Below are 18,213 nucleotides of genomic sequence, written 5' to 3' on the forward strand. Positions count from 1 at the left end.
GGCTGCAAAGAACAACTTGTCATCGACTCAGTCATTTCTAACCAGGCATACACCAAAAAAAAGAAACCTTTTTACTGCCTTCATCGACACCACCTAGATCAGATGCTAAAAACTGTAGAAACGTTCTCAAATGATATTAGTATGCATTTTGGACTAGACAAGTGCCGTATACTAAATATAGTCAGAGGAAAGGTTCAGCCCGGAGGTTTCGATATGCAAGATGGCCAAAACATCGAGGCAATGGGTGAAAATGATATTTACAAATATCTCGGAGTAAAACAAGCGCGGAAAATTGACCATAAACAAATGAAAACTAAACTTACTTCAGAGTTCGTGCGAAGAGTAAGACAACTAAATCGGTCATATCTTAATAGTAAAAATTTGTTTAAGGCATTAAATACGTACGCCTGTTCCGCGCTGAGCTACTCATTTGGTATTATAAAGTGGTCAAAAACGGATATAGAAAGTCTTCAGCGGAAAGTAAGAACACTTCTCAAAAAGGCGCAAAAACACCATCCACGCAGTGCAGTAGAGAGAATAACATTACCGCGATATCAAGGGGGAAGAGGACTTATGGACATAGGTTAGCAATTGGATAAACAGGTTGCTAATTTAAGAACTTATTTTCAGGTGCAGACTGAGACATCTACCTTACATCGAGCAATTTGCGCAGTAGATGATACGACGCCGCTTAAACTGAGGGAACAAGAAATGCGCATAAACCATCTGACTAAGCAAGAAAAAATGCGCACCTGGATGAGTAAACCTCTGCATGGGCGACATCTCAATGACATCAGCCAAGAATATGTCGACAATACAGCGCCGAACTATTGGTTGACATCAGGAAAGATGTTTCCCGAGACTGAGGGCTTTCTACTTGCCATTCAGGATCAGGTTATTCCAACTAAAAATTACCTGAAATATATTGTTAAAGATCCTCAAGTCCAAAATGACAAATGCCGATATGGATGCCAAGCCCAAGAAACCATCCAACATCTTACCGGGGGCTGCCAGGCGTTTGTCGGAACTGATTATAAAGATCGCCATGACTCAGTAGGAAAGATTATTCACCAAGAACTAGCTGACAAACTGGGACTTCTCCAAACCGACCATCTTCCTTATTATCAATATGTCCCTGACAGAATGCTTGAAAATGACAACTACAAGCTATACTGGGATCGCACTGTGCTCACAGACCAACCAGTGGCGCATAATAGACCGGATCTCATATTAGTTAATAAACTTACCAGGCAAACAACACTTATTGATGTGGCGATACCTAACACCAATAATTTGCGTGTTAAATACAACGAAAAGATCGCCAAGTATAGAGATCTAGAAATACAAATCAGGAGACAATGGAGAATGGAAAGTACCCAAACAGTACCTATTATTCTATCTACTACTGGTGTTATTCCCAAAAACCTCCTAGCGAACATCAAACAGCTGGGTCTAAATGAACATCTTTATAAGGCCATGCAGAAAGCTGTACTCCTCGCGACGTCCAGATGTGTACGAAAATTTTTGGGAGATACTCCAGCAAACCAAGTCACCTAGGGCTCGATACCACGGAAAGAGTCCCACCAGAGCTCAATCCTTTTGATACCCTAGGTATCTGGGATGAGTGAATTTTCCCCTTAGAGGGAGTGTGAGCCGTATGGCTAAATCTGGGATAATAATAAGGCAAAAGAAGGCTTTTGATTCAGTGCCGCATGAATGGCTTATAGATATATTGAAAATATATAAAGCCGATGATAATCTCGTGACCTTTTTGAAGCATATAATGGCAGAGTGGAAGACTAAAATTCACCTTCAAAGACCGGGTGAAATTAATATCGAAACTGAAGATATCCCTATTAACCGGGGGCTTTTCCAGGGGGACTCGTTGAGTCCACTTTGGTTTTGCCTAGCAATGAACCCACTATCTCAGCTGCTGAACTCTACTGACTCAGGTTTTAGCATCAAAAATAACAACACTGTTGTAGCGAAGCTTAATCATCTGTTGTATATGGATGATTTAAAATTAATGGCTTCCACTCGAAACCAGCTAGATGAGATGCTAAAAACTGTAGAAAAATTTCTCAAATGATATCAGTATGAATTTTGGACTAGACAAGTGCCGTATACTAAATATAGTCAGAGGAAAGGTTCAGCCCGGAGGTTTCGATATGCAAGATGGCCATAACATCGAGGCAATGGGTGAAAATGATATGACAAATATCTCGGAGTAAAACAAGCGCGGAAAATTGACCATAAACAAATGAAAACTGAACTAACTTCGGAGTTCGTGCGAAGAGTAAGACAACTAAATCGGTCATATCTTAATAGTAAAAATTTGTTTAAGGCATTAAATACGTACGCCTGTTCCGCGCTGAGCTACTCATTTGGTATTATAAAGTGGTCAAAAACGGATATAGAGGGTCTTCAGCGGAAAGTAAGAACACTTCTCACAAAGGCGCAAAAACATCATCCACGCAGTGCAGTAGAGAGAACAACATTACCGCGGTATCAAGGGGGAAGAGGACTTATGGATATAGGTGAGAAATTGGATAAACAAATTGCTAATTTAAGAACTTATTTTCAGGTACAGGCTGAGACATCTACTTTACATCGAGCAATTTGCGCAGTAGATGATACGACGCCGCTTAAACTGAGGGAACAAGAAATGCGCATAAACCACCTGACTAAGCAAGACAAAATGCGCACCTGGATGAGTAAACCTCTGCATGGGCGACATCTTAATGAGATCAGCCAAGAATATGTCGACAATACAGCGCCGAACTATTGGTTGACATCAGGAAAGATGTTTCCCGAGACTGAGGATTTCCTACTTGCCATTCAGGATCAGGTTATTCCAACTAAAAATTAACTGAAATATATTGTTAAAGATCCTCAAGTCCAAAATGACAAATGCCGATATGGATGACAAGCCCAAGAAACCATCCAACATCTTACCGGTGGCTGCCAGGCATTTGTCGGTACTGATTATAAAGAACGTCATGACTCAGTAGGAAAGATTATCCACCAAGAACGAGCTGACAAACTGGGACTTCTCCAAACCGACCATCTTCGTTATTATCAATACGTCCCTGACAGAATGCTTGAAAACAACTACAAGCTATATTGGGACCGCACTGTGCTTACAGACCAACCAGTGAACCATAATAGACCCGATCTCATACTAGTTAATAAAATTACTAGGCAAACAACACTTATCGATGTGGCGATACCCAACACCAATAATTTACGTGTTAAATACAACGAAAAGATCGCCAAGTACAGAGATCTAGAAATACAAATCAGGAGACAATGGAGAATGGAAAGTACCCAGACGATACCTATTATTCTTTTTACCACTGGAGTCATCCCGAAGAGCCTCCTAGAAAACATAAAAAAGCTGGGTCTAAATGAACATCTATATAAGATTATGCAGAAAGCTGTGTTATTTTCGACGTCCAGATGCGTACGAAAATTTTTGGAAGATACACCGACATACCAAGTCACCTAGAACTCGATAACATGGAAAGAGTCTCACCAGAGCTCAATCCTTTTGATACCGTAGGTATCTGGGATGAGTGAATTTTCCCCTTAGAGGGAGTGTGAGCCGTATGGCTAAATCTGGATAATAATAAATGGTACCGATTACAAATTATTACAACATTGTACAATGTCGAATATAATATTACCAAATAACAATGATAACTATTTATCAAAACGGGGTAAAGTAAAAAGTATGTACAAGAACTTAATATCCGAATATAACTAAACTTATCTAAATGTATTAACAGGAACATTTCTGCCTTTGTCATCGATATGACCTTCTCCTACACCTCAGGTAGCCACTAGGAAAGCCGGTATGGATTTCCAAACGTGACCGGCAATCCAACCGTTAGAACACCAGTAAGAGAAAGCAAAATGCAAAATCTTCTCCAAATAAAAGCCAGACAATATCAAGAAGGAAATATACAAGGAAAAAATTCCACCTACAAGTAACAACTACACTAAATTTTATCAAAATGATTGGACTGGTGTTTCTAAATAATTCACTATCCCCTCTAATCTCCTAAATTCCAATATACTAAAGGAATCTTAACGAAAAACAAAACCTGCATGAGACCGGCAAATAAAATTATCGATAGGCTGACTTAGTAACACAAACACCCTGGGTAGTCCTTATAGGGGGCGCGCAATAAAATACCTCAACAAGAGGTCGGCTTAAACCAGAAATATGCGCTATCACGTCCTTTTCAAAATTGCTCGCACAACATCATGAACACATCAAATACCCCTTTCCCTAATGCGGAAGGAAACTGTCCGAATTCAAAAAATAGTGGGGCCAATATTTAAACCTATTTTCCCTAATATAACAACGGCTCATTTGATAAAACATTGATAAACAAGTACAACAATAGGTTTCGCCTACATGTAGTACACAAAATCTAACATAAACACATAAAGCAAATTGTTAATTATTATCTAATATTCCTAAAATATGGATTTGGCTAAACTACTAAGATTATAAATAAACGAATACTGCGAAAAAAAAGATGTTAGGCCAGTCCCGCATAAATTTTAATTATGTATACTTATGACAATTTTTTTCTTACACGAACTATAAACGTAACAATCTTAATGTTTACTGTCTGTATATATTCGGTGTTACTTTTAAAAATTGTAATATATTGTAGTATATTGTAATATATTGTAATATATTGTAATATATTGTAATATATTGTAATATATTGTAATATATTGTAATAATAAATTGTACTATTACTTACGTTGGTATGTTATTATACAATGTTGCGCAGGAGTATAAAAAACAGAGTAAACCAACAATGGCGGCGGGAATTAACATGTGTGTATAAAATCCCAACCAGGCAAAGTAAAACCCTATTTTGACACCAAAATACTCTTTTACGTAATCCAATGGTTGGTATCTGTACCACCTTCTTAAAGCTGCCCATTCTGTGTATAACAAACTTCTTGCCGAATCAGAATGTTTCAAGTCACCCTAAAAACATATTGAGCTACAAATACTTCAGGTCAATGTAAAAAATGTGTTCGTATAATAATTTCCTTTCATTAAGCTATTGATATAATATGAGAATTGGCCATACCAATTTATCACATGAAATCAAGTATTCTAGTTGAATTGAGGTCTATTTCAAGGTTGAAACAATAAATGATTACTGAAAACTTACATCATGTAACGGATATCCCGCTGAATAAACTCTATCGTTTAATAGTCTTTCCAGACCAAAGTCAAAATCATTGTTGTTATCACTATATGTCTTTCTATCTAATATAAACTGAACAATTCTCGAACGTATCGCTGGAGTAAAGAAATAGGGTGAATTCACATCAAATCTGAAATTAAATATGTACTTTTAAGTATATCTTACTTCAAATATTTTTTATAAAGTCCATTGTATATTTAATCTTAGTCTTTAATATATCATACAAATAGAAATGGCGTACCTAAAAAAATTATACCAATGCGGTAAAAGTTTATCTTAATATGTTAGCAAGTGTCCACTTATTCACTAAACAACATGATTACGAAAATACCGTAACACCTATATCCTTCTTATTATTATAGCAATAATTACATCCATAATGCGTACATATCTAAAAGCATTTATTACGTGCCTACAGTATACCTTCCATCTAGATTACTATTCGAATAAATTCATTCATGATATTCCTAATATTGTTCTGAAGCTAGTTTCTTGTGGCATTTTAAAGTAATTACTATTTAAATGGGAATAAGCCACAAATAAAGGTACGTTTATTGACGTTTCAATTTCCACTTCGGAAATCGTTCTCAAAATACGAGAACGATTTCCGAAGTGGAAAGATAGTCTCTAAGTTAGTGTGCTAATACCGAGAACTCGATAGACTTGTGGAACATAACAGTGTCATACTGGTATGGGTACCAGGTTATCGGAGAACACAAGGCACCAAAAGAGCCAATGAACTTGCTAGAAGAGGCTCAGCTACAATATACTCCGGTCAAGTATACGGCAAAATGTATATTGAACAGAATGCGCTCATAAAGCTGAAACACAACGGAAACAAGGATAAATCAGACAGAATCATAACAGACTTCCTTACTAGATATGCACAAGTCAAGGAAAACTTGCATACAATGAGGGTGTCTCGTAAAGACTTAAGCTGCAGACTCTGTGGCAGAGAACCCGAAACAGTCAACTTTAGCATGACTGCGAGGCAGAATATCGCAGGCAGCAAACACTTTTTGGGCACTACCACGTGCCTTCAAAAACAGTTGATACCCATGATGAGACGTGTACAAGCTGGTATAGATTTCGACAATTCTGGAATGGCTGCTGTACGGTCGATTTATGACAGAGATATGACAAATTTTATGTCTTTCAGGTATCGATTAAAAAAAAAAACAGACAACTGATTATTTATCTTTAGAGATATCTTTTTGCATTCATGCTATTTCAACAAAAAGTAAATTCTCTTTTTATAAATTCCGCATAGAATAATTAGATATAAAGGCTACCTCGTCCAAAAAGTATTTGTGTGGCAATAAATCGGTTATTGCAGAATTTTTCTTGAACTGGAGGAAAAAATTTAAACCTTCGTTCTAAAGTATAGATCAATTACTTGATTTTAAAATTATTACCCTATGAAGAAAATTAAATAAATTTAAGCTTGTTTGAAGAAAATATTTTGTTTTCAACTTGAAGTTCTTATTTATTAATAGTAATTAGAAAACACTCTAGACTCTTTAACTTTAAAAAAATTTCAATCCAAATTATAACAGTTTTTAGTATAACTTTAGATTTTTTTATTAATTTATTTAATAAATACGGTAACAGTTGTTAACGTGGTTAGGAAACCAACAATTCAAAAATGGGCATAACTAAAATATTACAATAATAAAACATAAGGAAATATTTTCCCATTACATCAATACTGGCATTCCTACAGCCTTACACTCTTACAACTTACAGCTTAATGTTTATTCTTTGACTCCTTAGGTCGGTGGACTCTTTACTAGGACCGATAGTGAACCTATTAAGGAATGCAAAAAATTTAAATATAAAATAATGTATCTATCGATTTGTATGGAACAACAAAATGGTGGAAGTAAATGATAAAACACGGATTATTTCTACAAGAAGGAGAACGAAAAAGAAACATCCAGAATGTGTTATTTATTTCATGTAATATTAGAAACAAAACAAAACTTACAAATATTCTTTATCTCTGCTGTAAATGGCAGTGAATCGATGTGCTTTATTGGGAAATGTACTTTCATCCACAAATACCCAGGTTTTTAGCTTATCCCACTGGTCGGTGATTCCTTCTATAAGAAAATTGGTTTGTCTTGAAATTTGTCGAAGTGCGGGAATCTAAAAAAATATATTTATACTGTTTTGTCATACCTATTTGCGCCAAAATGGGACAAAAATGCATTTCATAAGCAAATAATCTAACAACTACACAAATATTTAGGTTTTGCATTTCCCCAATAATTACATTATCAGATAAGCAAAAAATATAGTAGTGTAATGGTAGTTTTTTAATAAGTACTATATTATTTTTTAAATGATAAACCTGCCGGTTATCCATAATATACGTAAATAATAATCCGTGACTGGTATATTGTGAAATGTGAAAGCGTATTCCTAATATCGTTTTATGATATATTTATTAAAAAAAAATTATTTTACGCCTGTACTGCCCAATTATTTTTAATGCAAAACAAATTTCTACTGTTATATATTTCCAGGATAGGATCAAATTAAAACGTTTTTGAACATTTTTTTTAATTCTTTATTTTCTTTGTTTTAATAGGATTTGTGACTCTCAAGTTACAATGGAAAAAAAAGTTAATTTTATGACAGTCCACAAAGCAAATAGAATTAGGCGTAAAGCACAAATTGACATTACATTTTTCACATATTACTTTTGGCACGCGTAGGCATCCCTGTTTCTTGCAACGACTGCGCTTTTCTGAAAACTTAGGCCAATGGCCTATTTCGTCTTTCCGTATGTTTTTCTCCGATAGAGAAGCGATAGGTCCTCTTTTTCTTTTGTGCTCTATTTCTTGTTCTATTATAGATATACTGGGCCTTCCCCTCTTCTTGAGCCTCTCTTTACCCTCTTGACAAAGACAAGCGGCAATAGATGCTTTGAAATCTAAAACATTTAGTTCATCGTCTTTTCTTATACCAAGTAACTGGGTGTCTCTTTCATAAAGTAAACAAGCATTCACAACTGCTAAATCAAATGTATGGAACACAATGTGGAGGTACCACTTTTTAGAACGAATCTTAGTTCTATATAAAGCCATCAACGAGTCCATTAAGTCCACTCCGTCCATACATTTATTGTAAAACGTAACAGTGTTAGGACATTCCACAAAAATAGTTTCTTTCTTTGCTTTGTCCCATCTTTAAACTTGACATGTAGGATACGTGCCTACAGACGAACTCAGTAAATGCACCGGCTTGTTGTGGTATCATGTGACTGCTCTAAGGGTTATCCCTTCTTTCTTGTAGACAAGTTCTTCGAATTTCCCTCTTCCTTTCTTTTTCATATTTTTATCGGTAGAGAAATTACATCCTTTCAATCTGTTAGAACGCACCACACCCGTAAAGGGGGAATACCCAACTTGTCCTGTTCAATTTGCAATTGCATACTTGTAAACCAGTTCCAATCGAAGAACCACATTTCCGCAGACTCTAACATATTTAGGCGCCACGCCCTTCCGATAGGGATCTATGGAAGAGTATTACCGAGCCGCTAGCCCTTATCTCTTGCCGTACTGCTTCACCATAGGCCGATCAGACACCAGCATATTCTAGTCTAAGCCGCAGATTCGTTTTAGAATTTTAAACTGCTGCGTTAGCCTTTTTTATTTTTCTCTACACCGAGCCGGGGTTTGAATCCACATCCACTGAACCATTCGACAGTGAAGCGAATGAGAATCGGCCGCCTCTTTTTACCAGTATACATTTCAAAATGATATACAATTCCGTTGGTATCGCATAGGAGAAACGTTTTATAGCCTCACGTTTTTGTTTTTTTTTTTTTATATACGTTTTAGACTATGTGTTCCTTTAAAAGGAATAACTTGTTCATACACTGATAGTTTTTCTGTCATTGGCATTTTCCGAAAATTTTCTATAACTGGTTCTAAAAGCGGTTTGATTATGTATAACTTATCTCCAGGAATTATCTGACTATTGTCATTGAAGTGGATATTGTTTTTTATTTGTTCCCAGCGATTCCGACTCATAGTTTCTGCAACAACTGAAATTTGAGTGGTCGCTTTCTAGTACATTCTAGTTGAGGGTAAACCATACACTGACAAAAATATACACCGAAAAACTATTCTATTTCGTTCTTGTCCATATTTAAAGATTTCTCGGTGTTCTTTCGGGTAGAACACAGATTTGTTTAATAAACGATATTGTCCAAAATATTGTCATCTATCAGCGTTCTAAAATACTTGATTGGAGTATACGGGTTTTCAGGTCCTGGGGGTAAACTACCTTTCCAAGGTTGAATTGGCTGTGCAGAACGACTAGTAATTCGTTTCCATATGATATTCTGAGGATTGGGCACGTTATTTTTGTCGTCATTGTCATCCTCTTTTTCATTATCATCTTCCTGGTTTTCATTATTGTCTTCCATATCTCCCACGCTCACTTCTTTAGAACAAACATTTTCTGAAATATGTACCACTTCATCATCCTCACTGTCGAATTCTAGAATGGAATCTTTAGAGTCATATCCACAAATCTCACAAATTTAAACATTATTTATATTAGTTTATACATATTTATATACATATTTTTATTTATATCTTAGTTTATATTAAATATATTTAGTTTTTTCTTACCATAAAATTATTTTACACAAATAGGTTCCATTTTTGTTACCACCTGCAAAAAAAATTATGTTATACATTATGGACCACTGTAACTTTAAAGTTACACAACATTTTTTACTCACAAAATACCTAATATTTTATTATCAGAGTATATATTTGCTACAATAAGAGTCAGAATGTACTTACTTTTAGTTTTATTTTTTTTTTATTTCGTCAGCTAGTATAGAAAGTACAATAAGAGTCAGAATGTACTTACTTTTAGTTTTATTTTTTTTCGTCAGCTAGTATAGAAAGTACTTGAAATTGTGATCAAAGTCACATATTGCAATGCTGCAACACTACTGACGACAACACACAACTGCTAGAACCTATGCATAAAATATGACCTTGTGTATGATTGGAATGTTCTGTGGTAGACATGGTGGAATGTTTTGACATTAAAGGCGACGTAATTTCAAAAATAAAGAGATATCCAGAAATATAAACTTCTAGATATTTGTATTTCTAATTCTCAAGCTATCAATTAGATATAATTTTAGAATAATTATTATCACACAAAAGTAAAAATTAAACATAATTTACTAATTTTATTAACTGTAAATATTATTACTATTTTAATTTAATGTTTTGCCTTCTACGCCATTTTATAAACACTCTATTGAAATCTATGTCGTTTTGTACTTGTAATGACCTAAATTTAAATGTAAAACTAGTGGTTAACATCTGGAATCTATTAGGAATTAGAATTACTATATATACAAGTGTTAAACAGTGTTAGTAAAGTGAAGCAAATTAATCCCACACCAAAGTTATGAAAAATAGTGATAATAATATACCTTTTGGCCAATACTAGTAAATACATTATATCTTTCTGTTTCTTCCGGATCTCTAGAAAAAACCTATAATAAACAGTAATAGATAAAAGTAAAAGTACAAAAGAAATATAGAAAAGTAAGATCAAGAAAATACAAATTAGTATTAAGTAAAAAAATAAAAATAATAAGATTAATCTGGTAGATTTGTCGGGGCGAGGACAAAGATCAGTTTGCTGTTCCCTTTGCCCATCCTCCTCAGCCCACCCGTGAACAGCGCTAAGATATAATACCTCCGTAAGCTATTTTTTAAATGCGTAGGTATTTGAAATAACACACCATATGGATGCTACTAAGAAGTTTTTTTTTATGAAAAACACTTATTGGAAACACATTATTACAGTTATTATACATAAGTAATAGAAATAAATTTTTTGTATTGTATGCAAACATTTGTTATGTAGTGTATTTGTGATGCTGGTTTGAGTTCAATTGATGTTGCACTTATACTAGAGAGTCTTTTCTATCCAAGTGTACATCTCAATCATTCTCACTGCAGTAGTAATACTAGGGTAGCCTTTCTCTAGTTTATTTCGAGAAATACGACTTGATGTAGCTTGCTTTAAATTTTCATCAACTTATAAAGCGTAGTGCTTAAAACTTTCTATTTCAAATTTACGTTCTTCAATGCTCAGATCAGCAATCCAAATGTTTGCCAATTTTTCTGATTTCATTTTTAGATCTTTTATTTGAATTCTTCATTCCATCCTTGCTTTTTATGTAGCCCTAGCCTTAGTTCCGTAATCATCCGGTCAATTGCCTTTAACATGACTAATCGGTACACAATCTCAGCACTTGTCGGTTATTCACTGTTAAGGACTGTTAATCGTCACGCAGCTCATCAGGCATTTGTTTCTGAGAGCTCAGATGGTAAATCATTTACGCTTGTTAAAATTTTACCCTCAGATTTAACAAATTCTCTGCATGACTTCAACAATATTAAAAGACCCTGAAGGTTCCGGGCAGCCAAATTTACTGTCTATCTTTTCTTTGCAAATACTCATTGACATTACTGATCCTTATCAACGAAGCATGTCAAAAATACGCCAAAACGATGAATTCAAATTTCCCAATATTTTTAAAAAAGAAGCTGGTAGTACTTACAGTTGTTGAGAAATCATTGATTTTAAGATCTTCCAGAGCCTGTACAACTTTACCGTAATATTTATACACAGCTTCGAGAGCATATAATCTTGCAGACTATCTTGTCTTACTTTTAGGTTTCAATGTCAGTGATACATATTATCGGAGAACTTCCCAGTGTGAAAATGAAGTTGCAAAGAAACAATCCATACTGTTTAAAGTTTCAAAAAAATGCAGCTCAAAATGTACTTATTCCATTTTCCAAACCCTGATCAACGGTATGGTAAAAGACTAATTATTAAATTCAAATAAAATAAAAGAACTTTTGGTTCTTTTATTTTACGTGTGTGGTTCTATCACACGCAGACAATAGTGTACAGCTGCCAACAAGACGACTAGGTGTTTAAGGGGAGTGAAAGGGGATGAGGTAGTTAAGATGCTCGTGCATCGCGTCAAAGCCACACTGTTTACGATCCTCCCACACCGCTGCCGAGCGCTTAAGATAGGTTACTAATTCATATCAGCAATATTATTAACTTAACTTCCCTAGTTCCGTGTCTGATAGGATTAGTCGCTTCTTATAGCTTTTCGATGAAAACTGATTTATAATATATATATATATATATATATATATATACATATGTATATATATATATATACATATATATATATATATATATATATATATATATATATATATATATATATATATATATATATATATATATACTACACTGGGCCTTTTAAAAAATTCAAAATTTCAAAAATTTCAAAAAAGACTCAAAGAAATTTTATTGTATAAAGTGTTTTACTAGAAGAATTTTTGCGGGGAGTAACTGGGTATACATATATAATTTTATGGTTCAAAAGGTCAATCAATTTTGTTATTTATTATTTATTTATTTTATTAAACCGAGTGCCAAACAAAAGATATTTACGGTATTAAATTATAGAAAATACAGTTGGGATAATGTAATGAAGTTCTTCTGGTTCTTGTTGTTCATAATATATTTGTCTAAGTTGTTGTTTGTTCTAAAAGCTGGTGTTTGGCTATTGTTGTTAGTATCTTGCCGGTATTGGTAATCGAGCAAAAAGTACTGGGTTTTTTCTCTGGTGGTGGAAATACTAAGTTCAGGGCTTTCTTATGTAGTTCTTTATTTAAAATTTTATTTATTGTGTGTTCGTTGTACCCATCGTTTACTGTTATTTGCTTAATGATATTCAGTTCTATCTTGAAGTTATTTTTTTGACATGGGAATTTCTATTAATCTATGTAACATGCTATAGAAGGCAGCCAATTTATGTTGTGTAGGATGGGATGATGAATTGTGTATAGTTGTGTCAGTAAGGGTAGGTTTATAAAATACGGACAACTCATCTTTGTTTTTAAGTCTGATAATTTTTAAATCTAGAAAATTTGTGGATTGATTCTGTTCTGTTTCGATTGTGAATTCAATATGATTGAGTGAATTAATATACGCTAAGTATTGGTCAAGTTGTCTGTTAGTTCCTGTAAAACATACCAGTACATCGTCTACGTATCTCCACCAATACAAAAACTGTTTGAATATGGGATGTTTTGAAATCTTTTTTTCTAGATGGTCCATAAAAATATCTGATTATATATTATATATTATAAGTCCTGCACTGTTATTTGTAAATATTTGATTATTAAATTCAAAGATGTCCTGGCTTACGCAAATTTCAAGAAGATCTAACATTTCAGACGCAATGATTGGATTTGTAATATTATGATCTAAAAGGTCTTCTACTAGAACAAAAGTTTCTGTAGGAGGAATACTAGGAAAAAGATTTTTGACGTCAAATGAAAATAATTTTTAAGTTGTTAGGTAATTGAAAATGTTTTCATTTTCAATTACCTAACAACTCAAAAGAACAATACTAACAGTATTTTTACAATATTCACATTTTTTTTCTATTAGATTCGTATTAAAATTATTTTAAATTTTGAATATTATCTGACTATACTTACTTCTTTCATTGGCATTCGCAGTTTTAAAATTTCACTATATCGACGTAGTACTTCTTTTTGTACATGGATCTAAAAAATAAATAATCCATTATTCTATTGAAAATATTTACGAAATGAATTCGTCAATATATAAAAAAACTATCTAAATGTTCGACAAACTTTAATGATGATCCGACAAATGATATTTTTTTTTAATATTCAGTTTGGTTTAAAAAGTAAACTCAGTATCATTTATAATTTACATAAACAAAATATCAACAATCACAGCAATGAATTAATGTATAAACTAATAGAACAGCTTGTAATAATATCAATAATTATAAACTTTAGTTATGTGCTTTTCAAATACAAGAAAATCGATTAGAGTCATTGAAAAAATTAATTTAAATAGAGTAGGGTGTGTAATAAAACTTGCGTGATAACATGAAAAAATAACAAAATAATGATATGAGATTTAAGCCACATCTACAGAATGATTATATAAGTATATAACTTAAGTTTGTTTATCATATTTTCCTAATATGTTGGCCAGTATATGTTGAGAAACACAACTTTTATGACAAATAATAAATGTATGTCGAATATGTAGGTCCCCCACCTCCAAAAATGGTACCAATTTTTATAAACAATTTTTTTATAAATAAATTTTCAAATTTGCATATTATAAAAGAAAAGACAGTTAAGATTTGATTTCACGTATAGAGCCTCTGTATAGTCGCTTACACGTATTTCATCCTACCAGGATTCATCAGAGCGACTGGTACAGAAGCTCTAAAAGTGAAATCAAATATTTTCTGTCAAAAGAAGCAACAATAAAATTGCTTCAATATGGACGCTACAGCGACATCTGAGAATAAATCAACAAAGTAGAAATGCGAAGATTTCTTTGACGAAATCAAAATTCAAATTTTTGCTTTAATCTTTGTCTTCTATAAATTGCAAGGAAAAACAGAAGATGATAAAGGTGTAAGGAGTAAGGGAGAGGTATGGGGTAAAAGTTGCATTCCACAAAAAAAAAGTTATGAGGACTAAAAGTTAGATAAAATCTTCGATATCTCCACTTCAAATATTTAATAACTTGTAAACTATAAAGCCTAGAAGTTTTGATTAGTATCTCCTAAATTTTTTGGCAATGTCAGGGAATGAAACGTAGGAATATTTAACAGTGGTTTATTCCAGTAAAATGAAAAATCAAAGACTAAGGCGGCTGCACAATTGCCCGGGAACAAGTACGAGAACGAAAACGGGAAAAAAGTTAGATGCACAATAACCGAGAACGAGAAGCCGTCCGGTAACGAGAACGGGAAGTTGCCAATTTTTCAACTTTCTCGTTCCCGTTGTATTCCCGGAACCAATCAGAAAGCAGTATTTAAAACACTGTCAAATGCCAAATAAAAATTTGTTTACATTGTGAGTGACCATTTTATAACCTAACCCTCGTGTCTAAACATTTTATTTATTTTACATTAAAATGAATGACTATGACGAACTATTCATTTCTTTAGTGGATAAATGTCCTCATCTATATGATCGATGCAGTAAGGGTTATAAAGATAAGACATTGAAAAACAATAGTTGGTGTTCTATTGCAGAATATTGTCAATGTGATGGTATGTGAGCTTTAAATTTTAATATAATTGGTTGTTTGTAAAACAATTATTATTAATTACAGTTCCTACAGTTAAAAAAAGATGGCAGAATTTGAGAGACCGTTTTGTTAGAGCATATCGGGAATACAATGCTAAAGCTCCATCAGGTTCAGCTGGAGGATCCACAAATAAAGTCATCGATTTTATTTATTTTAATATAATGCTTTGGTTGGGACCATATATAAGAAAAAGAAAGTAAGTCATTTATTTATTCTTTATAAAAGATAGTATAAATCTCTTGGAACAAAAGCTCCAAAAACTTGAATGTTTTATGTGGATATGCAGTATACTAGAATGTTGGTAATATCTTAAAACACTGCTAACTACAGTGTATTACATTGTGCTTCAGGTATGACACATGCATCATTGCATATAAAGAAGGACCCCACGAAAATAATTAGATTATAATATATTACAAATTATTTATGTGTAAAGAAACTGGTGAAGAGTAAATTTCTAATATATATTGTACCTGACTTTTTAAACCTCTCATTATGCATTCATAAATATAGGTTATTCATAATATACTACTAGCTTTATTACTACTTTCTTTTAAATATTTTTTATGTTTTAGGTTAACATCTTCCATAGCAGAATCACCTCTAACAAAAAGAAAAGTACCTTCTCCTACCAATTCAAGTTGTAGGCAAGATAATGTTTTGAATATTTAGTTAACAAAGTAATACTTGAGAATTTTCAAAATATATAATAAATTTATTTTTAGCTTTACATCTGTTGGAGAAACTATTGGAATTTACTGCTAACACTAAGTAAGTTAGTTCATTTTAATAAATTTAATTATACAATGTGATTTTGGTTTATAGACTTGATATTTCGGAAGATCTGGAGGAAACAGTGAAGGAGATTGAATTTCCTCAAGAGGAAATAATTATAGAGTATGTTCCACCAGAGGAAGTACAACCACAATTGCCACAGTCAACACCGATCCAATCTAGAAAGAAAGCACTGGACATGATGACTGTTGCAGCAGCTAATTTTAATAAATTTTGTGAGTCAAAATTAGAAGGCTCACACAGCAGTAGTGACTTAAATTTTATGAAGTCAGTAGTAGAAGATATGCAGTCATTAACACCAAAAAACAAATCAAAATTTAAAAAAGATGTACTAGATCTTTTATTGAAATATACAGATTAACATAATAAACTATGCAAAAGAACTAATTATTTTCATTTCAGTTGAGTAAAATTTATTTTTCAAGAATAATACTTTATATACATTGGTTATAATAAAAAAAATTAAATTCTGTCCCTATTAATATATTTTTGCTGCCAAGGTATTGAACCTACATCAGATATTAAATAGTGGGCTAATCTATCCCTTAATCTTGTTACAGCATTTGCAGCCATGTTCGATCCCATTCGACCAGCAGGGGTTAAATTTGTATCAGTTTTTGTTATTTCTCTAAATTCTCCTTCCGCTAATTCACCATCTTCTAAAATTGTATCTAACAATGCTGGTGGAGTATAAGTTTGTGATGCATCAGTCCTTAAATACTTATGTAAACACACGGTAGTTTTAACAATAGCCTCTGTTGTTTTTATAGAACATAATAAGGGTGACCGATATACTCTCCATCTACTTGCTAAGATTCCAAATGAATTTTCAATTGTTCTTCTTGCGCGTGTTAATCTAAAAGCATTTTTAAGTAATAACCAACATATAGCAGAATTGATAAATGTACCTGTAGTTAAATACCAATTTTTTTCCTCAAAGTTCTTGCCTGGGCAAGGTCTAATAATATATGACTTCAAAGGAAATGCTTCATCAGCAATAAAAAAGAATGGCATCTCGATATTACTTCCATGCAAATTTTCCGAATTTGACGGTACCATTTTCAATATCTTGACCCATTTGAGATCCCTTAAAAACTCCAGAGTCATTTTCAGATCCCAAATCTCCAATATCAACCCTCAAAAACTTATAATCAGTTCGCATTTTGCAGTTGCCTAGTTGTAACATGACATGTACGCAAAGTCTGCAGACGTAAATAACGGTCATCTGCGGGGTTCTTGCACCAGGGGCGTTCTTGTACTGGTCTTCTTGTGTAACCTCGAGTTTCTCAATACTTTGCTCAAGCTCTTGAGCTTTTGAAACGCTGAATTCGTGGATTCTCACAACACCAGCAACATATTGCTGCAATCGTCGATCTCCAATTAAAACTACGATTTCAGCTGCTTGTTCTCACGTTAAATTACTCATTTTTTCGTAAGAATGCACCTTTCATGCAAGATAAAAGACCTTAGCCAGAAGGTTACACGAACTTTACTTTTTTATGCAAGATGAAAAGTCAATCAGACATAGTGCACAAATCAAGTTCTCTAACACAAATATCCAAAATAAATATTCTCTCTTATCAACGTTTTGTTTACGTTCTTCTTCGGTAAAAACACGTTTCAACCTTGAAATGTTATTGGTTGAAGATAATTAATCGAAAAAAATCTCTACTATACAGAAATTAAAAAAAAAAAAATAATAATTATTTACAAAAATGTGCAAACACCATTAGTAACGCTTGGTATCAGATTGTAGTTGCCAAGATCCGTTAAGCAAAAGAATATTAAAAAATAATGAATTGCAATGTTATACAATCAATATAACATAAAACTGAAGACAGAAAAATCCAATTCCTGACGTCATTTATAGTAAAATACGCGAAATGGCGTATTTTTACCGAGAGTTACCGTATTGCTTGCTGTTACGCACTGTTTCATACCCAAT

At 33.2% G+C, this 18,213-nt stretch overlaps 1 protein-coding gene across 6 annotated transcripts in view; it reads right to left on the minus strand.

Moving 5' to 3' along the window:
* LOC140452119 (anoctamin-5-like) overlaps nucleotides 1–18,213 on the minus strand; it is a 127,185-nt gene that overhangs the window by 62,422 nt on the left and 46,550 nt on the right. For 5 of the 6 annotated variants that reach the window (XM_072546205.1, XM_072546239.1, XM_072546231.1 and 2 more), the window contains 5 exons: nucleotides 13,826–13,894; nucleotides 10,714–10,776; nucleotides 7,228–7,388; nucleotides 5,205–5,370; nucleotides 4,782–5,014 (listed from right to left, as the gene is read on the minus strand). In XM_072546205.1, coding sequence (XP_072402306.1) covers nucleotides 4,782–5,014; nucleotides 5,205–5,370; nucleotides 7,228–7,388; nucleotides 10,714–10,776; nucleotides 13,826–13,894 — 692 coding nt within the window. The remainder of the gene's footprint in view (nucleotides 1–4,781; nucleotides 5,015–5,204; nucleotides 5,371–7,227; nucleotides 7,389–10,713; nucleotides 10,777–13,825; nucleotides 13,895–18,213) is intronic. The other variant, XM_072546213.1, reaches the window with a different exon arrangement.

Source organism: Diabrotica undecimpunctata, chromosome 1 (genome assembly GCF_040954645.1).
Source record: "Diabrotica undecimpunctata isolate CICGRU chromosome 1, icDiaUnde3, whole genome shotgun sequence".
NCBI lineage: Eukaryota > Metazoa > Arthropoda > Insecta > Coleoptera > Chrysomelidae > Diabrotica > Diabrotica undecimpunctata.